This window comes from Manis javanica, chromosome 2, assembly GCF_040802235.1.
Source record: "Manis javanica isolate MJ-LG chromosome 2, MJ_LKY, whole genome shotgun sequence".
Lineage (NCBI taxonomy): Eukaryota > Metazoa > Chordata > Mammalia > Pholidota > Manidae > Manis > Manis javanica.
This window is the reverse complement of record NC_133157.1, coordinates 167,027,976-167,053,966: the sequence shown is the minus strand read 5'-3', so window position 1 is coordinate 167,053,966 and position 25,991 is coordinate 167,027,976. Positions and strand designations below refer to the sequence as shown.

Genomic DNA, 25,991 nt, shown 5'->3' with positions numbered 1-25,991 from the left:
AAGAACTAACAGAAGGATTTCAGGCTAACATGACTTGCGGTATGAGGTAACAAGCTGGAGATGAACATTTATGGAATGAGTTGAAGCAGAGGCTGGGTAAACATAGAGTAGTTGTTTCCAAGGTTCCTCAGTTTGAAGGTTCAGTTAGCCTGTATAGTTTACAGAAATACACATGTTGATATGACACGATAAAGTCAGCTAGACACAAACTTATCAATAAAGTATTAACATGGCTGGCATGCATTAAATACCTTCAGGAAAATCAAGGTTATAATTTTTCTAAAGGTGACTTTGGTATGCAAGTGTCAATTCATGGTGAATCTTCATACAGTAAAATATAAATCTAAAGACACCTGAAATCATCCAAGAGACATTAAAGAACTCTGACCCAAATTAGGATTGTGATAGAAAACCCTTTGTGCATCAAACAATGCATGGTGTCATTTAAACATCTATTTGTAAACATCTATTGAGAGTTCAGCAATGAAAGTCACCGAAGTTTAAGTCACTGTGATCATTTGGGGTTGCACAAGAACAGCGGGAAAGAGCACTGAGAGAGGGCCCAGCAACAAACTAAGGGAGTATCAATGCTTACGCAGTTATAAGAATTGTATGAAAGAAATCAATCATGAACAGAATCAAATGCCACAGAGGTAAGGATTTGGCAATAGTGATTAGTGGCCTTTATGAGGCTTGTTTCATTCAAATACTGAACCTGCAGTCTAGACTGCAGTGGGTGAGGACTCAACGGGATGCCTAGTAGGAACTAGTTACTACTGAGTTCCAGAACACATCCTTTCCAATTTACTCCTGATGGGACAGTGTCTCATAAGAGCAACAAGACTTTATAAATCCCTTAGACTCAGTCCATCTACTATGATTAATTTTAACCTTAATAGTAAGGAAAAATTTTGGTTAACTATTTTAGATCAATGTTGAAATTGTTTTAAATAGAAATTTTGACTATGAATTGTGATCAGTACTTGACTCATTAACAAGCACTAAAAAAAGCCTACTATTGCAAGGGACTGAGCAACCAAAAAGACCCCAAGATGATCTTCGATAGGGCTTACAATGGGCAATTAGTGTGTCTGAAACAATGACATAGACTTCTGATTCAGTTTGATAGTAGTCTTGGGAATTAATCAGAGGCTAGATGCAAAGTGTTTTCAGCTCAGACACTTCAGCCCAATTACTTGCAAGCTTAGCATTTTCAAGCTGTGTCCAAGATGACTGGCAAGTCTAATTTGCTGACATCTTTTATGACTGTAGATATTAATGAAAAACTCCCAAATAGTTTACATTCTAAAGGCTATGGAGAGTCAATGACATAATGTCAATTAAGGTTGAGATCTGATTTAAAATAAAAATCTCTTAATGTGGGATAAACTGGCAATAAAAGGGTCTAGGTTAGAAAGTTATGTTTTTATCAGCAAGTCTCCTCTTAATAAGCTCTGAATGTATCTCTAAATTGGATGTATTATTTCTCTTGGCATGTCTCCTCAGAACTGCCTTCACCACACGTATCCTCAGTTTGAACTCACCTGCAGTGGTCTGCAATGATAGGCCCTGCAGGGTACCTATCCCCAAAATATATATGGGGATGGGAGAGATATACAGTATACTCCACTGGGGGTAGGCGCCCTATTCCCAATAGGATTGGGGTGGGGGGCACCTTATCTACTGGGATATGATATTTAACTGAATTGCTACTAATTAAGGCTCTATTATTTAATCAGAGCCAAGATGGCAAGATTCTTTATCTTTCTCAGCTAAAATGGTGCCTCTGAAGTGTTAAACCTTGTTTACTACTCCAGATTTCTAATTCTGGAAAAGAAATTCATTCATGTTAAAAAGGCACATCATTTTTCAATGTAGGTATTGCAAGGACAGAGAGGGTGTGTGGTCAGGAGACGGTAGGAGTGAGAACTCACAGATCAGGGATCAGCAAACTTGTAGCCGGCTGCCTACGTTTCTAAGTGAAGCTGTATCAGAACACAGTCACGCTAGCTATTTATTTACATACTATCTATGGCAACTTTTGTGGTACAACAGCAGAGTTGACTAGTTGTGATGGAGGCCTTTTGGCTCACAAAGACAAATCATTTACTAGCTGGCCCTATACAGAAAGTTTGCTGATGCCTACTATAGATCAGAATCCCAACTGAAAAGCAAACTGAAATACACACACACACACACACGCACGTGTGCAAGCATACTCACACAACATGAACGATTGGAATTCTGAATACTGCATTTGATACCGAGATTAACATTAGTGAGGTAAATATGCTCTGCTAAAAAAAAAAAAAAAGCACATCATAGTTATGTAGCTACTTAGGCTACTACTTAATAATTGAGGCAGGGTGAAGGTGGGGAGGGAATAAAGCTTGTGATTCCATCCTCTTTGAGAAAAGATGTTCTTCCCCTTTTCAAAACATGTGGATTTAACGTTAACTCCAAGCACCTACAATTTTACTGCTTTATTGGATAGGAAAACTCCTCTAGGTCAAAGCCCCTTTATCATCTAACACCCCCCAACTCCCCATCCACCAAAATAGTAGGTAAATTCTGTTGTCAGTTTCCCTGAGTACATAAATGGGTCTTGTGAAAAAAGAACTTGTCTAATCTTACAGACTGGTCCGATTAATTGAGAGAACTAGGAGTCACTGAGGTAGCATGTTTCTACCCCATAAAAAGATACCAATGGCTAATAGGAACACTTCTGTTTCCTGGTTAAGACAAAATATTAAGGTCCATGCAAAAACTGCATGGGTAACCAATCTTTTTTTCCCAATGACTTAATCAAAGATATTTTCAAGGTGAGATTATGCTTTCTCCCTCTTACTATGTTTAAGGGAGACAATGCAAAACGCCATGTATGCATCATCTTAATTTCATCTGCACCATTTTTTCTTTTTAGTCATCCTACCCATCCACTCCTTCCAATTACTCCTGCCTTATTAAAACTGCTGAAATGAAGTCTTTTTTTATAAAGTTCCCTCTTGTCTAAGTCTGCATCTTTCCCCATCCCAAATGGCTTATAGAATACAGAATATACAATGTGATCTCAGCTACCACTGGTGAAGATTTTCTCAAAAATGGGTATTCAATATTTATCTGTTGAATACATTTATGATGAAAGAGTCCACAGACTGAAATGGAAGCTCACATTTTGAGTGTGATTTAAGTCACCAGTAGCAACAAAGGAGGACTAACAGATAAGACTAGGGTGCCAAAGAAGGCACAAATAGAACAAAGTTTAGGATGGTAAATGGCCACAAAACAGTCAAGTCTAATACAAGTTAACTATATTTTAAAGCCTATGAAGTAACAAATCTTAAAAGTAGGTAAATTTGACTACCAAAGAGAAACATAATATATTTAAAATTCTACTACCTGAAGTCTTAAAAATAATTTAAAATTTCTTTTGCCATAGATGAGAAGGGAAGTCTCTGGACGAACTATACTCCTGGAGGCTGTACCAATTCCTATAGACAACATTCTTTAGGATTACCTAATTGTTTTATCCAATGATTTAAGTGTCAATTACCTGAAAAATTAGTGATAAAACCTGCTTTAGAGAACTACCAATGTCTTTGTAAATGACACCACCTCAGTTTAGGAATCTGGGTGCTACCCAAGTCCAAGAACAGGGGACAGGGTGACATGTTATCTTTCACATAAAATATAAAAGCCAACACTCAGCAACCTTTTTCACAAATACACAAATCATATCAGCAACTAAAACACCTGAGCATCTTTGATGCATTGCTACTCTACCTCACAGCATAAACTCCAGGAAGGTTTTCTAGTTTTTCACATCTCCCTTATACACACTCAGTATTAGACATTTAGATGTTAATGATGGCTGTTGCAGTCATTATTTTAAAACAAGTGTTTTGGCAGTAAACGACTAATACTTAATCTTTAAGTATCCCAAGTTTATGGAGACATTGTTTAAAAAGAATCACAAAAGACTACCTACAGAGATCTCAGTAGGTTGGGTTTGGTCATTTTTTCTTTGGCTATTGTCACTTAGGCGTTGTACTGGGGGGGAAAAAAGGGTCCTAGAGACTTTGATTCCACACATCCTGTGCTTGGCAACACAAACTTTTAAACAAAATAAGCTTGATAGTTACAAGCCATTAGATACCAGCAGGCAAATCCTTAAATTGCTTGTCTTTAATCATTCTCTTAGCAAATAGTCTTGAGCTAAGACTATGTGTTAGGAATTATATTTGGATGTACTTGGTAGTGTTCTAATTTCAGACTACCAAATCGTAAATACTCAGTTTGATAGAGGGAAAAGACTCTTGTAATAGTAAGTTAAAGGGTCCTGAATCCGAAAATTCACTGCAAAGTTTTGTGGTAACCTCTCTGAGAACCATTCTTTATTACTCTTAAAGTTTCTTTCAACCTAAAAGAGTTCTACAATTATCTTGAAACCATTTCATGTACTGTTACCTGCCAAGATTGTCTTTTGCGTAACTTCCATTAAGATTCTAAAACATACTTAATTGCTTGCAAGATTAGTATCTTATTTCCAAACTTTGGTGCTATTGGAAAAAAGAAGTATCCGGCTGATGGTCAGAAGGCAGTATTAATTTATGTAAGGCACCATGCACCTACAGAGTGTTTTTTATTCACTGTAGTAATTAACTAGATAATTTCCTGTAGTCTGTATTTTATTTCCTTTGTTTGAAATTCAGTTATGACAAAGATCTGAAAGACCTTTAATTTTCTATACCTATTCTTTACTTTTCTTATCTAACCACAGATACAATAATTCAATTTCCTACACCAGCTTCTGAACATAGGTCTGTGATGATCTGTAGTGAAAAAGAAAAAAATTCAAATAGCAATTTGTTCATAAAGCTAGACATGGTTTCTAAATCTCAACTGAGTCTTTTTTGGTGTCAAAATAACCCTCAAAGAACTACTTATGCATATGCATTTTTATCAGTGTTCCTATTAAGCAAAACAAAGCTGGTAACTAAAATGGCCAGAAAAAACAAAAGCAAAAGCACCTTTTAATAGAAATGTTTTGTCAACACTGCCTTAGCCAAAATGCTTGTTGAGTAATCTTTCATTCTCCACCAACTCCAGTGGTAGATTTGTTTTTTTTCTGAAGCTATCATATTTCATGCTTCGGTAATTGTTAAAAACTGCTTTTTAATCTTGAGCCTACTGGTCCCAGTCTTAACCTCTTGGAAACACACAGAATGTATCTAATTCTTCTGCCACATGACAGTTCTTTCACAAGACACTAAGCATGATATGCTATATGGGTACCCCCTCCTTTAGTTTGCCCTTCAAACTAGAAACTCTGTGTTATCTATCTGCTCATTCTATGATTTCCTCTGTTCTATTACACCACCACAATAAAAACATCAGTTAAGTATGTTTTTTCTGTCTTATTAAAGTTTCAAATACTTATAATTTGTTTACTTGTAATCCATTAATCCATTAGTATGCAATAAATATAGGTGGGATTAAATAAGTTTACCTTTGCGTTTCAACCCATTTCCAAAATTAGGCACACATGTAAATTACAGGGGAAATATTTTAATGTTTTCTAAAACCTGTAGAGAATCCCCAAAGCAATAAAGATGAAAGACAGATGATATGCTGATTACAAATCACTACTATCTATTAAAGCAGCTCTCCAAGCATTACTAGGAGGTAGTTTTGAGTTATTTATGCACTTCATATAAAAAAACATACAAACCAAAAAACCCTTATAATACTCTAGAATTCATAATTGTAAACCTTAAGTACAAAGGTAACTGGATTTTACATTGTCAAAGTTTACAAAGGTGTTCCTCTATCCCAGTTAGTCTAAATTAGTACACTTTAAATGCAAAGAAATTTGAATTAAATGTCAAGAGTCAATAAAATTCACAAAGCCAGAAGCAGTTTAGTGCTCACAAGTTTATATTTTTAGGTTTGATAAAGATTCTTGTGTATTTTCTAAATACACAGACGAAACAAGTTTTGGAAGTTTACATACATGTCTTAGGACACTTATACTAGGTAGGTAAATTACATAAAAAAAATTGGTCTTCGTAAAAGGTCTTCCCAAAGAGCTTTTACAAACAGCAGGCAGAAGAAAATGTTCTTTTTATGTTTACAGTGTTTAAAATGCTGATTCTCCCATTTCATAATGGCCTCAACCATCCCTCTCCTCAACCCCAAAATTTTTCTCAACAGCCAGTGTACTTCAAATTTAAGTACCCAACATCGTAAAGCCTAGGGCTGGAAAACATCTTTTAAAGCATGCTTATCCCTAACACATTTTCATCTATCTAGAACTGGTCAACTTCACTTCAAAGCAGGGATACAGCAGGAAAACAACTTTCCATTTTAATTCCTAAAGTGACTAAGAAAAAACTGTTAGTTCTAAGCACGTATGTTATGTACCATAGTTAAGTTTAAGGATCTGGGTGACTGAACGGCACAAAAATTGGGGTTCACGTCTACTTTTTCAATTATAACCATCCTTTTAAAATATGAAAATGCCACAGCCAATTAATAGCGTGCGCTACACTGGGGTTCAGTATCTTATTCATAATCAGGTGACAACACAATTTCTGTATTAGGAAATACTAGTAAGGATATTTGGGGGAGGAAGGATTACACACTCAAATTCCTAGCATAGCTGTTTTATAAGGAAAACATGTCTCCATAGACAGACTCCTTTAAAGAGCTGAAATTCTACACAAGCTTTTTAATGAGGAAGCAATAGAGCCCCCTAAATAGAGCATGAGCTTCACAACCAGACCTGGTCAAAATCCAGCTCTATCTCTTAGTAGCTGTGTTACATTAGGCAAGTTAATTAGGCAAATTTCTTGGAGCCTTTCCTCTTCTATAAAATGGAGACAATAGCACCTACCTTATAGGAAATTAGGTAAATGTGAAGCGCAATGGCACATGTAGGCACTACAAAATGGTGGCTTTTGGAATCATTATTCAGAAAAATAAACTCTTCATTCTATGTTGACAAATCCTAAAAATACAAATAAAGTTTATTGAAGTTTTAAAATTTATGATTTTTAAAACCCATCTTCCATCACACTTCCCCATGTATACTCCAGTTATCTTCAGGCCTTTTATACTATATATCATATTATTATGGATTACTAAGCCCTGATCTTTTCAATTCCTATTTTCTCCCTTTTCCCATTCCTTCTTTTCTTGGTTCACATCTATTATTAAACTAAGAAATATCATGCCCTTATTACATACCAGACAGTGTTCTAGGTGTTTTATATTAACTAACTCATTATACGTCACTCTTCATCAAGACGGTTCTACCAAAACCAGTTAGTGTTTCCCCCCAAATTTCAAAACTACTCATTACTGTTCAGTTTCCCCATCCTATAAATTTTTTTTAGCAGCTCTCATTTGCTAGGGTGCTAAAATTGAAGATATCTAGTGAATATCAAAAATTGAGGACTGATGACAGTGACAAAGCAGGGATCATACAGAAGTAATTGTCTCTGAGAATCCTAAGAATATACATAACCTTGATTTATATGAGAGGGTCTGTTCTACAGAGTGAATAGGAAAGAAACAGTTTATACTCTTCCCCCTTCATTAAAATTAAAAGCTCTAAAATATTGCTCATTTAAAATAAAAGTTAACAAGAGAAAAAATTTACCAAATGTGTAACACATAATTCTGCCAGGGCTACAGACAAAATTATGAGTATTTCATTGTTACCTCTCTGAGACCAACCATAAGTTCTTAGTATCTATCAACTTCCTGAAATTGTATTGTAAGTCAGAAAAAGAATATACTTAAAAAAAGAGAGAGAGAGAAATGTCCAGTAGTATACCTTAGTACTAAAACTAATTTTTAAAAAGATCAGAAGGGAAAAGGCAGTCCCCTCAAGATCATGAAACAAAATAAATTAGGCAGTCAGCAAGTAGAAAAACTTGTCAATTCTGTTTCTGGTACAACGCTTACTTTTAAAGAAGAAATTTTTATATAGGCTGAGGCTAAATATTCAAGAGTATAAACATTTTTCCTTTGGGTTACCTTTCTAAAAACAAACTTTTAAAGTATCATACTTCAGTTGACTAAAATATAGTCAAATCTGTCACAACACAACATAAAAATGGACAATTATAGAATTTTTAAATTAACAGTAACAACTCATCTATATCAAACCTTGTTTCCAACTAAAACCAAAACAAAAGCACAACAATCCTGTAGTGTACCAAGTGTGTATTTCAACTTACTATATGCAATCTAACAAAAATTTGGTCATGATTTACCAGATATACATAAACAATTTAAGTAGTAAAAGAAACCTCAGGTTAAAGAGAGTAAGTTCCCATCTTGAGGAAAAGTAAAAGCACATTAAGAATGTAAAGCCAAGTCCAGTTTCTATGCAATAAGTGAATGTAGTCTAATAAAGCAGATTTAGGTGATTTTCAGATATATATATTTTCTCTTTAATATATATTTATATATAGACAGACCTACCAATTGTAAACTATGGTTTATTTTAAAGGAGGGGAATAAATGGGATGAAAAGAAATCTTTATACTATACTTACATATTCACAAAGCAGAACATTTCACGTTTCAAATACTTTTTCATTCATAGTATCTTTGCCCAAACTAATGTCTACTTTGGACCCCACCAGAATTACATTTTACTCATTTGTCTAGAACACTGAGAATAAGATGTACTCTTCTTCAGTCTTCAACAAAAATCAAACCAAACTATTTATGTCAGTTTTACAGTTATGTAGAAACTAGAAGTTTAGATGACAGAAGATTCATCTAACCATGTTTATCTTTGACTTACCTAAGCAGAAATATCGGTGCCTAACATTAAACCGTTATTCTACTGAAATTCAGAGACAGTGAGAAACCTTGTCTCTTAAAAAAAAAAAGTTACCAACTTTTCAACTTTGATCAGATGGAGCACCAAAAAATTAAGTCTATATCAAAGTGTACTTTGCAATTTTCCCACACAACTAGCATAATTTAGTTACCTGATATAAAATAGGAAAATATACTCAATTTCTATTTAAAAGAAAGCTGAAAATATGATATCCTCAATCTCATATAATATATATGTTCTTGATAAATGTCATGCATGTTAATATTATGTGAAACATTGCTGTGAGTTTATCAGCTATTTCATCTGTCTTTAGACTAAATAAATCTGACAATTTCAACTTAATTCTTCACCTCTTGAACCCTAAAGAATTTAGTTAATAGAATAAATTGTAAAGCCTCTCAATATTTTATATATAAGATTTCTGCAGACTGTTGAATCATGGCGATTACTATACATCAAGGTGTAGTGACTCTAAGCAATTGAAAAATAAATTATGTCATAATTTCAAAACACTCAGTATCTCATTAAGTATGAAACAAAAGAGAATGCACTTTTTGTGTTAATTTTAATGATAAAAAGGGCACAGGAGTAAAAACCTGATATTTCACTTATATTGCATAACAAGCTAACCAAACTGGACATGGAGGTTAAATTATAAAACAAATCATTGTTCTTATCGTTTCTATGACTTCTCTTTCAGTTAGATTTGTCTTTTCAAATAGTACTGAGGTATAGTACGCTGGCAAAAATAAAGAGGCAAACAAGAATAGTGCCAAAGTAACAGATACCCAAAACCGAACACCATGTCAGAAAACGTCATACTGTAATAACCATTTATCAGATTAGAGCAGCGGGAGAAAGTTACTTATAAATCATAATTATTTTAGTGGTATTTGTCAACTTCACCACGGTAACTTTGCAACATCATTCTTCATTTGTGAAAGTAGTAAAATTCATGTCAAAAAAGGAAGGGGGGAATGGAGGAAGTCAGTTAGTTCATTCCAATAAATTACCTCTCCAGTTCTTGTAACATGCCCATCAGCACAAATTTGAGAAATAATACCTAAGACCAGAAGAGACTTGGTTTAAGTTACAAAGGAAATTAAAATGGAAAATACAGAAAAGTAGAACCAATGGGGTTGACAAGGCCCCTCACTGAAAATCTGTATTAAAAAAAAAATAAAATAAAAATACAATAGAAACAAAACTCTACTAGTACAAACTAGCCTGAGTGGTTTGATGGACAGAGTGGGTCAGCTGTCACTGAACTCTCATAAATGGATTTTCTTCATTCATGTTAAAATGGCACATGAATGTAAGCTCTTTAAGGACAGGTACTATATTTTCATAGGACCCAAAGAGTTACTGTATATCCTATAAATAAAAATATTTTTACTTTGATAACTGACTGAAGATGTGGGGACTCCATTTAATCCAACCACAAGGTTGTTTGCTGTACAGTCCTGTGCAAATATAAAAAAAAAATTTTTTGCTATAAGGCTTTGACCCTACAGTTTTCACAGCAACATAACTACCATCCAGCATGTACCATATTTTGCAAGCCTTCAAGTTCAACAATTCAAATTGTCGATTCATATTATGTCCAAATGCAGCATCCTTGAGGAGTATAGTAGGTCAGTTAATCATCTAGAGACATACAAACATCTCCTGATTCATCCCATCGAGATGGATCATTCTGATCTTCTCCATCATCAACCAGCTCTTCATCAGCTTCTCCTACTTCATTCTCCTCATATTCTTCATCCCGAGGGAAATCTGTATCCTGTCCCTGATCTACACCTTCTTGCCCTCCTGGTTGTGATTTATCTGCACAGTCTACACAAACACCATAGCGTCGAGATCCATGTCTTATTCCAACACTGGCTGCTAACATGAAGATCTTCTTACATACCATACATTTGTATTTTTTATCCTTTTTATGCACCTAATTGAAGGGGGAAAAATCCAATATAAGAATAGTAGAGACAATAAATAATATGTTTGAACCACTCAAACTAGTCTACCCATTTAACAATGACAGAAAATACCACTACTTTTCTACATGAAGTTCAGTTCATAAATCACATTGCTTAATAATAATGATCATTAAGTTTGCAAGTAACAGTGTTAAAATACCTTAAAATTCACTGACATAGTTTAACTCAGTTTATATTTAATAATAATCATTAAATTATAAGTTAACAGTGTTAAAATACCTTATAATTCACTAAAATAAATATAGTTTAACTCAAAGATCAGTTTATACGTAAAGTTACTTACCAGGGAATGTCTTTTTACATGTTCTCTTCGAGTAAACAGTTTTCCACAAATATCACAGCTAAATGATCTCACTCCCGTATGAATGAGCAAATGCCTTTTTAGTGTTCGTCTGTATTTGGCTACATAGCTACAATGAGGACATTTTAACTTGTTCATGATTAGAGATGATTCACCTTTAAAAATAAAAAGAAAACACACACAAAAAAGCACTTAATATACATTAAACAGAAACTTACTATCAAAAAACTTACCTATCCCTGAGAATAGAGGTTGTTACAGGGCTACTACTACCTGACTTTATTTTGAAACCCAGAATATGGAAGCTTTTGCTACAAATTATTAAGAATTCTGTAGATGTTTAGTTGACTAATACTTACCATTTTCCCAAGTTTCTTGTTTTGGCCAAGATTCAGGCAATAATCCATACTTGAAATCATTTGAAGCACCTGGTATCAATCCATACTTGAAATCATTTGAAGTACCTGGTAGCAATCCATACTTGAAATCGCTTGAAGGGCCAGGCATCAGGCCATACTTGAAATCATGTGAAGTACCTAATATAATTAATTAAAAAGTTATTTTTATGTAATGATGGTAATAAAGAGCTGTCTCTTATTAGATTAAGAAAATGAAAGAAATTCATTTGTATCTCATAAACACTGATAGAATAGCTTAATATAAAACAGTTAAACAAAAATAGTCTAAAACTGAGATGTCTTCAACTTAATTATTATCCTAATTATAATACACTGATGGCAGACATATTAAATAGAAACCAACTAAAGTAAAATACAATTCAACCGGGACTCTCTTGTCCCCTCCTGGTGTGAGCCAGCTCTGTCCTCTCGTTTTACCTTTAAATAAAAGCCTCTGCCTTCCTCTCCTATAAAATAAATAAATAAAATACAATTCAACCATAGGAAAAAACTTCAGTAAAATAAATCTGAACACTCTTTAAAGGTGTGTGGAGACCACATGAAACTACCTTTCTAAATACTGTATTTCAAACATACTTAAAACATAACTTTCTCTTATTAGTTGCTATCCTAACTATTCTATCACCTTGAAGCCCAGCTATAGAACAGGATAGGTTATTATCCTCATTCTTCCTCCCACAAATCACATAATCTTGTTTTAAAACTAATCTGTACAGAAAAGTAGACTAAGGATGAAGAATACAAAGACAGTGAAATTACAATGTATTCCTCTTATACTGTCAGACACGCTGGGGCAAGTTAAGTGAATGGCCTTCTGGAGGTTCATCAAAACCTCTAACTTCATCCTTAAAAGAATGAAAATCCAGAAGGTAGAATCAAAATTAAACAGTCAATGTCCTTTAGGGAATTTATGCCTGAGGATCTTCAGACTAGTGAAGACAGGAATCATCTCTGTATTTAATTTCATGTTAAACATGCATGTGATTCCTTGGATCCAGAAATCTTTTGGCAGTATTAACACTCCCAGAATCCTCCACAGCTACTGGATTCTGATCCAAACAACCATCAACTCTCCCCTCTGGATTAGTTTCAACATCCATTTGCTGGTCTCCCAGCTCACACTTTTGCTTTTCTGGCATTTGTTCTGAACAAAGCAATCAGAGATTCTTTTTAAACTTTTTAATAAATAGCCTGGCACCTTGCTCGAAAGTCTGCAAGGGCTACCCATCTCACTCATAGTAAAAGCCAAATACTTCCAATATCCTAGAAAGTATTATGTAATCTCATCCTTGCTTCCAACCACCCTCTTGGGTCACTCTCTTCCAACCACACTGGCCTCTATGCTGTTCCTCCACAGTAAAATGGCTCCCACTTAGAGGCCTTCACACTTACCCTTCCCTCTGCCTGGAACACAACAATACAGAAAATATGCATAGCTCACTCATGTAGCAATTAATTAATTTTCCTCCCATGGACATCATGGATTTTACAAAAGAATGCTTATCAAAATAGTTTTTCTTCAGAATTCATATTCCTTTATTTATGTATCAAATATATTGTCATTCTCAAAAATTTAAGAATTTAAGATTTCCTCTTTGGTTAAAGTGTCATTCCCCAACAATGGAAACAGGCATCTGAGGTACTTAAAAATTGTACTTTGTTGCTATAAATATGAATTACTTTGTACCTGGCATACTTTTACCCATTTTTTTTAATGTTAGGAAAGCTCGTAATTACACAATTTAATTATAATGCATTACTGTGTGTGGGATGGAGATTTGGATAGGCATGTTATCCCATGATGGTGAATCTATAAACTTTTAGTTTTACATTTTTAAATAAAGTTTGAGCTTTATGACGTATAATTCCTGTCCAAAGCGGTACAAAACAAAATAAGCTCTAAGAGAACAAGGACTGTGACTGTCTTACTCACCTTTCCTTTGTGTATTTCTAATGTCCAAGACATATGCCCTTCAATTACTTGTTAACTGTTATCTAGAAAATTCTAGCATGTACATGGTATTTTCAACTTGCTCAAAATACTTGAAAAACTAATGTCAGAAATCATGTCAATTAAGTATTATTCATTTACATATATATGTAGATAGAAAAAACAGCCCTGAAACAATTTATTAATTCCTAACCCAAGATTTATATTATTTGATATTAATACTTGAAATTCCATGTCTCTCTAGATAACCTACAATAAAGACATAATAAATCCATGATGATAGGCAAGAGGCAGTGTATCTGGAATACAAAATGATAACTGCAATTAAGGAAGCCTCACCTCAAACTTCTTTCATCTGTCCAAATTCTTACAGTGAGTAGAGATTACTGGTAGGAAGTATTAAGAACACAGCTTGAACAAAGGTATTGCTTTTGTGATTTAATACCCTGGAGGATCATTAATGTCATTAAGTATCTACTGTGCTTACTGTTCAATAATAACCTTCTGGTACACTGTTCCATAATGGCAAACTAAGAAGAAAGCAATGTTTCTGAAGTCAAAATTGTAAGACAAAGGCTGACCTGAGTTGCAAAAATACTACTGAATCAAAATGTCCCCTAAAGGAAAATGACTCTAAATCAAGGGTTTATTTTTTTTGAGAATGAGATGAATTATACAGACCATTCTCCACTGAAAATGTTTATGTGCAAAAATTTGTAATTTTACTATGAAATCACATAGCCCAACTAAACCCCTTCTTGAATCAGATTTCTAAATTACAAAAGCAAATGCATAAAATATTCTTGTACTATTAGTGATTTTCTGTACAAGCAAGGTCTTCAAAGTTTAACCCATCTGATATGTAAATTGCTGATTTCAAAATCTTTCTTATAAATTCTTTTTAATAGCTAGGAGAAATCAACTTAAGGCAGTTTCTTCAGAATTATTCGGTTTAATGGCTTAATTTTGGCCAATGCATACTGTATGCAGAAGACCAATAGCTCTCTATAAGGCATACCACTAGAGATCCCCCTCATCAATTTTTAAAACAATTTCAAAGATACACAAGTTGAAGAAACACTGTCTCTTTATGTATCTTCAACCGTTAGTTTTGCCACATGTGCTTTATATGTATACATAAACACACCTTTTATGTACTATTTGAAAACTCACATTTCTATCACGTCACCCCTAAAATACAGAATCTATCTTCTAGAACTTTCTCCTACATAAATATAGCACCTTTATTATATCCAAGAAATTTATAATTCTTCAACTATCATTTAACTCATACTACATATACAAATTTCCAACTGTTCCCCAAGTCCCCCTTAGTCGTCTTTTTTTTGACCCATGATGCTATCAAGTTGACACATGAATTTAGCTGGTCTCCTTCCAACTACTGCTTCCTCTGTTTTTTTTTTATGGCATTAACATTTTAGAATATGTACTAGCCCTATTTGTGTAGTTTGTCTGATTTTCTTCCATGATTAGATTCAAGCGAAACATTTTGGCAAGATTACTACAATGGTGATGTTTTGTGCTATCATGTCAGAAGACATACCATTTCAGTTTCTTTTACTGCTAAGTTTAATCACTTCGCTATGCTTATGTTCATCAGATCTCTTTATTGTAAAGATATCTTTTCCTCCTTGTAATTAGAAGTAACCTGTGGATAATACCGAGAACATGTGAATGTGCTTTACAATAACCTTCTGCCAAATCATCATGGGGGTAAGCCCATGAACAGGAGCTTAACATCCACTGATAATCCTGAATTATTTCCTGTGGGGGTTAAAAAATAGGTTATTTTCCCAATTCTATCATTCTTCTATTTACTAGCCTGGAATTCTTCTAGTAAAGCAAAGAAGGCTTTCTCCCTTAACTCACTTATAATTTACACAATATTCATAGACTCTATGTGTGGGACACTTCCCCCAAAGTACAGTTGATATTATCATTATTTAGAAATAACATTTTCTATAGCTATCAACAACCACACTATTATTTTACATCAAAACTAATAACAAATTAAAATATATTAGTCAACCATTCTGATAATTACTATTCTCACTTCATCTATTTACTAGCAGGAAGTCATAAGCTGCTTTTTAAGAGTTTTTAAACTCTAATGGCCTCCCCATGCAAACAAATAACAACTATCCATTTGTATTTACCTGGCTTCCAAGGTTTATCATAAACACAGCTACCACAGATTGAAGTATCTACATATAAAACTCCGCTTTAAGGGAAAGAAACTGCAGTAGACCCTAATAAACATACACAAATACTTCGCAATCTTCAAATCCTCTTAAGTGTACTCTTGCTAACATCCTATGGTACCTACCAGCATCACCTCCATCTTGACTGGAGCCGGCTTCAGCCAATAAGTTTGCATTCACATTCCTATCACAATCTGGCCCTGAGAGTAGAGCTCCATCCAGATCTGGAAAGGAAATGTAGTATAATCTGTTATTTAAAACTACACCATAGCCATCACCCAAAATAGCACTCTCTTCTTGGAACTGTTTCTTATACAGACTAAATAGAAAGGATATCTCCAAGTATTGAGTATGTACAATGTCCTTTACAAGGAACAGAAGCCTAAGACATTGTTTCAACCACAGGAACAAGTACACACTCAACATTAAGTGCAGTGTACTGAATAGGAATGAGGTTCAGAGACAACGTGAATTAGATGTTCTAGCTCCATCTATTACTGGCTATGAGCATGTGCCCAGTTTCCTTTTATGTATCCACCTATATATCATTCATCTGATATAGAATTTAATTAGGTAATACAAGCCAATTGTTGTTGTTATGGTATCTGGCACCCAAAAGATAGCTGCTACTATTGCTAGTATTAAGTACAGATAAAACATTATTGTTTCTGCATTGGCTCAGAAGTGGAAAACACCAATTAAACCTAGATACAGCAAAGGAAGACTTCAGAGAAGTAATTCCTAAGAGTTACTCTTGAAATATGGAAACATGGATGTGGAGAGGCAGCATAAAAGAATAAAGCATATTACTGAGAAGAATGCTTTTGGTTCTTATCTATTAATTCCCTTCCAATCTGTTCCATCCTTTCCATTTCTCTATCATTCAGACACTCATCACTACTCTCCTGGATTAATCATTGAAATATTGAAAGTTTCTTGGTATCCTTTTTTGCAAAATACAGTGCTCACACTTCTATTCATTTCCCACAACAATGCCAAACAGATCTTCCTAAAACATAAATCGTTAAGTTTGCTCCTTTACTTAAAATCTTCAATGGTTCATCACAGCTTTTAGAATAATCTTCAAACTCCTTAAGCATCAACCTACTGGTACTATGTATTCTCTCTCAAATGAATTTTAAGTATTGGAAGACATTTTTTAAATGCCCCTTTCATAGACCATCTCTCCTCTACTTCCCATTCAAGACTTATCTTTAGTATCACTATCTTATGCTGCACTGGCTTCCCAACACTCAGGGTGGAAGAAAAAAAAGAAAAGGAAAAAACAAAAACCACCACCTCTTTTAACACGCAAATACTTTACCCCCAAAAAATTAAGGGCAGGCAAATAAATGGCAGTATAGTCATACAATGGAGTAATACCCAGCAATGGTTCTAGTGTACAGTTATGAAGTCCAAAACCATTGAACAGATATGACTTATACTAAGAGGCCAGTAAGATTACATAATTGCATGATTGAAAAAAAGAACAGTAATAAAATGATCCTCAAGTAGGCCGTAACAGGTTATACAGAGCGCTGCAGGTCATAATAAGGATTTTGGTTTTTATTCTAAAAGAAGTAAAAAGGGATGCTAAACAGAATATTTGTCTCATTTGCCTTTTAGAAACTATTCCTGATTTTATATGAATGAATTAAAAGAAGACAAGAGAAGACATACAGGGAGACTAGTAAGGAAACAATTCAGGTGAGAGCTAATGGTGGCCTTCATTTGGTTGATGGCAGTGGCAAATGGAGAAAAGTGGATGAATTTGATAGTTCTTGGAGGAACAATAATAGGGCTTGGTGATATACTGAATCTGAGTTATACTCACTGAGGGTGAAGAAGGAAGCTTCTAGCCTATACTCATGGGAGATAGGGAACCCTGAAAGAGCACCAGTTTTGGAGGAAATAAGAGGTTTAAGATTAGTTATGAACACACTGAGTCTGACATACCTAAGAAAGAGGTAGTATAATGTGTCTGGGGTGGAGGTGGTAAGTTAAAAGGTTAAGCTCTGGATACTGCTGGGATCAAATCCCAGCTCTGCCACTTCCCAGAGTGTGGCAGCTGGTAAGATTATTTTACCTCTCCAATGCAGTGATTCTCAGTGTTTGTCTCTAAACTAGAAGCATTAGCATCACCTGGAAACTTGGTAGAAATACAAATTTTCAGGCCCCATGCTGGACCTACTGAATCAGATACTTTGGAGGTGGGGCTCAGCAACCTGTATTTTAACAAGAGTCTAGGTGACTCTGATACTTACTAGAGACTGAGAATTGCATTATTAGGAAAATGGGGAAAATACTAGCAAAGAGCTTAGCACTTCTCACTTATTATCTCATCTGATTCTTAACTTTAAGGATTAACTTTACAGGATGAAGTTTAAGGATCAAATAAGGTAACAGATGGTAAGTGCTTAGCTCTTTGCGTGGTTTATAGCACTCAAGATTTTAACTAGTTATCAAGCTTCAAAGAAATTTAGTGACAAAGGCTATCGATCTGGTCCTTGGGAAGTTGAAAAAAATGTTTGAGTTGTCAGAATGTACATGGTAAATAAAGCCAAGGAAATAAACAGATGGGACCATGATAAGAAGACTACGACCAATGGATTGAGGAATCTTAGCATTTAATAAGCTAGAAAAGGTATAAAAAGACAAGGAAAACAGTACTTCAAGAAGTTGTCCTCTGCGACAATGAGGCCAAGAATTTGAGATGAGAACTCATATGTGCGTTGTTTTAATTTCATTGAATAAGCACTGAGCACCAAGGAGGTCCCTGGTGATCTTAAGAGTGATACTGATGGATCAGTGGGGCAAACAGAAAGAGTAAGAATGGTTACTGTGAATAGAAGATGATGAATTATGAGATAACAGATAATGAGAAATTTGGAATGTAAAAGGAAAGAGAAAGATCAAGAGTTTTTTAATTTTTAAAGATGAAAGTAAAACATTTAAGGGCTTAAAGGAAGAAGTCACCAACACAGGGAGAAGTTGAAAATACTGAAGAAATATGAAAAAGAGTAGAAACTATCAATTCTCTAAGATTCCTAGGAAGTCTGGGATCCAGAAACATGTATGGATACTTAAGAGGACAGCAGAGACAGTATGCATAGAGAAAGAAAAAGTTTGAAGACATTAAGGACATTCTGGTCTGCCTGATGGCTTTTATCTTCTCTTCATTAGCAGTAGAATGGGAAGTCACTGCATAGAGTAAATGGGTTGGAAGTCAGGAGAATGAACAAGGAGTTACTGGGGATAGCAGAAAACAGTAAACAGACCGGTCTACTTCTTGACAACAGGGATAATATTTAGGTTTTATTTTCCCAGTATTTATCACAATGCATGACAAATACAAGGCTTTTCAATCAAATAATCTTTTTAAAAAAATTCTGCCCTTTGCAACCTGTATTGCTAGTTTAAATTAATTGTAGTTGGAAATAATTTCTTAGTTTTTTCATGTATAACATTAATACATATCCATAAACTCAAAACAATTAACTAAAGTTCAGTTGTTTTGTTTTCCTATTAAAAGTTAAATCGTTAACTTAACAATTATACTTAGTTTTCCAGTATTTTTTTTTAAAAGTCATTATTCTAAAGTGTATGGTCTGTTCAGAGGGCATATCTTAAAATTCTGCAACTGGGTTTGTAAATACAGGGTTTTTCTATTTATGTAACGTTCTATAGTGATTTGTTAAAAGCTTTCCTCAGCTTTCTTAAAATAGACATTTCCTGTTTCCTACTCTACCCCTGAAGCATTAGAATTTAACTTGTCATCTTTATTCCTACAAGGACACAGAACACCTCAACTCAAAAGCTTAATAGATGCAAGTATATTCTTCTGTATTACTGTATACAGTAATTGCTCTCAATAAGAAAATCATACCCATACTACAGATATTAAATCTCTTTTGAAAGGTACCATTTGGTTCTTGATACCAAAAACAAAAAAATCTTGAAATAGGAGAGCCCTTTCAAGTTAACAGTAAGCTTTCATAAACAGCACGTTTAACTTAGGATTCAATACATCTTATCACTGCCATATATCATTTGAAAGCAGCCAAACCTCCTAGCAGAAGATTAAAAACTCATTTTTAATCAGTTCTATTGATATGAGAGGAATAGAAGCCAGGCAACCAACCATTCACATGATACAGGAATTAATTTTGTTCACTAGGAAGCAAAAGCAGTAATTCTTGTCATCATCTTGTCTCTGACATTGTACGATTAAAAAACTAATTCTAATATACAGCTGACCCTTGAGCAATGTGGGGTTAGGCACCCCACCCCCATACCTTGTCAAAAACTCCTTGGTAACTTTTGACTCCCCAAAAACTTTACTAATAGCATACTGTTACTGGAAGTCTTAACAATAACATAAACAACCGCATATTTTATGTTGTATGTATTATATACTGTATTCTGACAATAAAGGTTAAAGAAAAAAGTATTTCAAATTGTCACAAATCTCCAAAAATTTTTTCTGATGTATTTGTTGAAAATCCACTTGTAAGTGGATCCACAGAATTCAAACTCATGTTGTTCAATAGTCAACGGTACTTGTTTTTGTGACATGCATGACTTTCCTTCCTATGGAAATCTTTCACTGTACTTACACTTAACAAAAAAGGCCAAGATGTCTCTGCAAACAAAGCTTTCTTGAAGAGCTATTAGAACATTCATTTCACAAAATAACGGCTGTATTTCTGAATGGTAGCAGGTATATGCACGCTATGTATTACCATTCAAGTGATCAGAGCAAATGATAAACTATTCTTTCTCCAGTGAACAGCTAATAGCAGACACCTCCTCCCAAAAGAATCCCCAGGTTTTTTTTGTACATCAAGAACTAAGTCCTTTTGTATATGCTATCTCACTTAAATTTCATTATGTTTTTATGTAAAACAGAATATTTTTATCCTTAACTTCATGAGGATAATTAAGGTAAGGTAGCAGCAGAGCACTATATTGTTTATTCTATCTTACACCACCTGATAACATGAGAGCAATGCTAGAAAAAAAGAATGCATAAGTATATCCATCGTAAACTTACTTTTGTAGTGGTACTTGACATACTTTTTGCTATATGAACAATAAACCTTACCTACACCCTGTGCAAAGCCAGCATTCACTTTACTAACCTTCTCTTTATTTAATAAAGCCATCTCCAAAATCTTAAGTATACCTAGAAATCAGCTACCATTTTTTACAATACATTTTGTCTATCTTGAAAGCAACCTCCTCTTTAGAATTTAAGTAGTTCTGATTATCTATGTATTGCATTAAAAAATATAAAATTTTATTCATGGGTTTATAAAAATCTATTAAGCAATAGAAAATGGATGAGATTAAAAAGAATGGTATAAATACATTTCTAAACACCCTCAAAAAAAAATTCTAACAATTTTAACTTTATTTTCTTTATATGGAAAAGAGCAGAAATGTTTACCCATTTTACAAAGTTGCTATGAAAAATGACCTTAGTAGATTAAAATACTGAGTAAATTACAAAGTGCATATAAGTCAAGGTGCCATGAAGTGAAATTAATACTGCTGCCTGTGGTGATGGGGTTTCTTTTGGGCCACAGTGGGCTAGCACCATATCACCCGGCAAATGAATAGTTCAGCACCTGCCTGTAAATGCCAAACAGAAAACTATGTCGGGAAGGTCTTCCTGGACATCTGCTTTTGGTGTTCAGAATGCCAAACATGAGGAAGGTGCACAGTAAATAGTCCAGATTCTTAAAACACAAATATTCTTGAAAAGACTGAAATACGAGAGAGAGCACATCAGAAATTAAGGTTTAGAAATAACTAAACTCCACTGTACAAAAACTTTTAAAACACTCAGATCTATTGTTTTCATTCAAATACATACCAGCATCAAATTTCTCTTCTCTCAAGACAAACCGTTTCACAAGTATTGTGTTTTTTCACAAACAGGCATAGCTTTTTTTTCTCTTCTTTCACTGCAATCAGGGGTATTTTCCCTTTTCAGTGGACAGTAAATTCATTTGCAAGTGTATTATATAAAGACCCCCTGACAGTTCCTGTAGGAGTGTAGAGATGCAACAAACAGTAATTTCCCTTCACCCCCAAACTCACTGACTCCGGTGACTGCTCCATCTTACTTATGACTAGCCTCCACATTTTATTCCTTGTACTATTCAAACAAGGCTGTTATTTCTGCCATGATGAGGTCTTAACAAGTCTCCCCAGATCACTCCCTACTCCAATCCATGAACACCCTCCGTATGTTTTTTTGTTAAAAGGCAAATATAAACAGATTGTTCAGCACAGAATATTAAGGCTTATGTCAGAAATCAAAAATTTAGTTCTGTAAAAACTCTCAGGATTACCATTTATAGGGTTTAGACAATTTAATACTCCCACATAATGCTTTTATAAACTGATACACACAAGGCTTCGCCAGTACCCAGGGCTTTGGTCTGGTCCCACAGACTCTCTCTCTTTAGGGTTTCTACTTTGCAGGTAATAATCATTGGTACAGACATCTCTTGGGTCAAATATGGTAGACAGGGAAGACTAAGCAGGGGAAAAGTAAAGAAGAAGGGGGAAATGGAGTATTCCTACTATCAGACAGTTGCCTACTATCATTCTTGAGATTAAATATTGAACATTATTTAATTACAGTCTATTAACTACTGGAGGACTTGGAGGACAATTACTTTTTAAAATGAACATCAGGCTTTCAAACTACTATATGATACTTGACTGTAACAATTTCTAAAGAAAAATGACTTAACATTATCACTTGTGGCTCATCCTTCATAACATACTCAACCAAAAGGGTGCCTGCAAGGTAGAGCAGAACATCTGGAATCCCTTAAGAGAAGGAAAACTAATTCAGTTCCATAAATCTGTTATCTAAAATGGCTGCAGTAAGATACAGAATGTAGAAATTTTCAAAATATATAAAAGTTAATAACTACAACCCTCCCCCCGCCCTGGGGCTCTAGGCATCCTGTAGTCAAAACACTATTTCTGCTTTAAAAAAAAAAAAAAAAAAAAAAAGCGGGTGGGGTGGGGATATTCACATTTAAAGAAATAAGAAAAAATATAAACAGCTGGTTTTGCTGCCAGTTGAGTATCAGATTTTATTGCCAAAATAATTAAGAAAAAGCTTTGGGTAGTTTTTACAGCTTTCAAGATTCCAGAGTTATGAAACTTTCTTTCCTTCCTCAAGGCTAGTTAGTGGCAGACCTGAGTCCAAAGCCCAAGTTTCCTTTACTAAACTCCAAGTTCCACAGTTTCTAAAATAAATTTTAAATAGTTCATACAGTAAATTTATATGGCATGGTCAGAATATTTATAAGTCTCAAATCAGATGACAATTTCAAAACGGTAAAAATGTTTAATAATTTTAAAAAATTGATTATTTTAAAAGATTTCAAAATCTTAAAGTAATACCAAATTTATTATCACCCAAAGCAAAAGGGCAGAAGTGCTGGTTAGCACATAACTGTAACTAGAATAATTCCTTATTTCAAATGTGACTCATAAGGATATCTTAAAGTTATTTAGTTTGAGCATTCTTTTCTCAAAATTGTTTTCTAAATACTCAAATTATAAGCTTTTTAACTAAAAGGCAATTATACTGATTGAAAATATACAGTATAAACCAGCTTTCAACTCTACTTGTAATAAGTAATAAAAACTTACAAATACTATAAAATTTGTTTTCCCATTAGAAGTATAAAAAGAACTTTAAATTATGTCCTTTGATCAAGCAAAAAACCATCTTGCAGCTGAACATTTGTATGGCATTAAGAGAAAATTCAATCATTTATATGGAATTATTATTGGCTTTTATTAAAGATTAAAAAGTATCAATTATATAATGTACTGCTGCCTTTATCAGAAAATACTTTTGATGGAACTGTCCATTATAGTACATGTTGTCACCTACTTAAAAGCCCCAATGGAGAAATTCCTTTCAGAATTCAGTACCACAAGTCTCCATCCTGCAGAAACGGTGTTGTTTCCTCTTTTGGGAAAGGCTGCTTCAGTATCTTAGAAGCAACTGAAAGCTTAATTAGGGCAGCCAATAAACACCCTTAACTAGCATATGTAACTTCTTTGTTGCTAAATTTTATTTGTATTTTTGCTAATTTGTGTGTCAATTACTTTAAAATCTTTGTTCAAAAGGAGGTATGTGTGCATGCATAGATAAAATACGTACATACGTGCAGAGAAGTTATTTACAATGGATGCAAACTTACTAGTGTGACTGGTATAGATATAAAAAATTTAGATTCAGAAAACAATGTTCCGTGACAATCCAGATCTTCAAAAGACCAAAAATAGGATTAACATCTCAGTTGTTTTGATTAAAAGCAACAACATATGTGAATAAACTTCATAAAACAATTTAGGCATTAGTTATTTTTACTTCTACAATTTAATTTCCGATCTTAGATTTGTATATACTTGGCTGAAATTTGTTTTCTGGTTGTGAATCAGCAAAACAATGATTTAAAATTTTTACATTATCAGAGTAACTAACATTAATGACACCCTTTTTCCTATTTTATTACCCCAAATTTAGCTTTTCCGGACAGTTTCAATTACCATATAAACCCTAGTAAATGGTAAAAAAAACAAGTTTCTAATCTTCCTTGAGTTCTATTTTCAAGTATCCTCATGTATCAAAAATGATTTGAGGTGAAACCCAGTACTGAGTCAAATAACAGACACACTACCTTCTTTAAGATTGAAAAAAAAAAAAACCCATCTGAATAAAATCCACGATGTTTGTGTGTAACCTTATTATCTCAATATCTTACATTTCTTTTTGAGGCACCCAAAAACATCAGCTTCAACATTATATGGCAAGAAAACACAATTTAGAGTTTACAAACTATAGAATCTGGGGAGGTCAGTTCCTACAAGGGATCCACAAATTCAAATATGCCTAGCACTGCTTGGAGACCAAATGTTACAGACTTACTGTAACTTTTCAGATGTTTAGGTAATGAACTTTAATTCACTTAAAAGCATTTATTTCACTGAAAATTTTCACTATTTTCTCAATAAATAGAATTTAAGTATAACCGATGTGGGTGGGGTTCATAAAAATATTTCAAGTTTTAACAGAGATTTTCAAAAAGACTGGGGTTTCTAGCTTATTAATTGCAAGGTTTTAAAGTAAGCTGAGACAGTCTTAAACATGACATCTGTCTTTATTTTCACTAGCTAAATAAATGACCTCAAGAAAGACCTTCACACCTTGGTAAACACAGACACACCACGTCAAATTGTTGGTCAGAACATGCCTGCAGAATTGTAGTCATTTCTGTGCATCAAAATTTCAGGGTGAAACAAACTATGCCTATGACTTTACGAAAGATGGCAACAGGGTTTGGAATTCACAGAAGTGAAGTACAGCACTTAGCCTAGAAGAAGGTGGCTTCAGGGGAATATTTAAAACAACATCTAGTATCTGAAGGGTTATCAAGTAGGTTAGAGAGATTAGAGGTTAGGCTCACATTGTACTACTCAAAATGGCAGGATTAGGGAAGCAAATTTTGCCTCTATGTAAAATGACTTCATAGCAATCAAACACTGCAAAAGGTTCCTTTAAGAAGTATTCTGTATTCAAATAAAAGGTCAAGCTGAGACTATAAAATCATCTACCTAGAATTTGGTAGAATGTACACTGCACTGAAAACTGATTTTAAATAAACTCAATTGTCCCCCAACTTTTAAGGGGGACTAAGATGACCATGACAGCTTTTGTGCTTTAACATTTGTCAATTAATTTTCATAATTCCATTATAAAATAAGTACTGTATTTTAAAGATGAGGAAACTGAGGGTGAGTTTAACTCATTTTGATCATGGTCACATAGTGGGTAAGTGACAGAGCTCATTTTCAAATCCTGACTCAATTTGGGCTCTTCTATTATCAGTGGATCTTAACCTTTACTCACATTATAGCCACCTATATATAGAGCTTATAAACTTGAACAATCCAGTCACATCCCAGGCCAATGAAACCAAAATTTCTAGTGGAGAGACCCAACTATCATGGTCTCTAAAAGTGCCAAGTGATGTCAACAAGTAGTTATGATTAAGACCCATTGCTCTATACCAGGGATGGTAATAAAGCTTTATTGGAACACACCCACACTAATTTGTTTATACATTACTATCTATGACTCCTTTCATGCTACAATAGCAGAATTAAGTAACTGAGACCTCATGACCAGAACAGCAAAAA

The 25,991-nt window shown here is 34.1% G+C and overlaps 1 protein-coding gene across 2 annotated transcripts in view; it reads right to left on the bottom strand.

The window, feature by feature from the left end:
- Nucleotides 1–9,407: 9,407 nt before the first annotated feature.
- The window catches only part of ZBTB10 (zinc finger and BTB domain containing 10), a 30,289-nt gene continuing 13,705 nt past the window's right edge, over nucleotides 9,408–25,991 (bottom strand). For both annotated transcript variants that reach the window (XM_073229750.1, XM_017656099.3), the window contains exons 3-6: nucleotides 15,875–15,973; nucleotides 11,517–11,693; nucleotides 11,140–11,312; nucleotides 9,408–10,804 (exon numbers count right to left, since the gene is read on the bottom strand). In XM_073229750.1, the coding sequence (XP_073085851.1) occupies nucleotides 10,499–10,804; nucleotides 11,140–11,312; nucleotides 11,517–11,693; nucleotides 15,875–15,973 (755 nt within the window). In that variant the 3' untranslated portion in view covers nucleotides 9,408–10,498. The remainder of the gene's footprint in view (nucleotides 10,805–11,139; nucleotides 11,313–11,516; nucleotides 11,694–15,874; nucleotides 15,974–25,991) is intronic.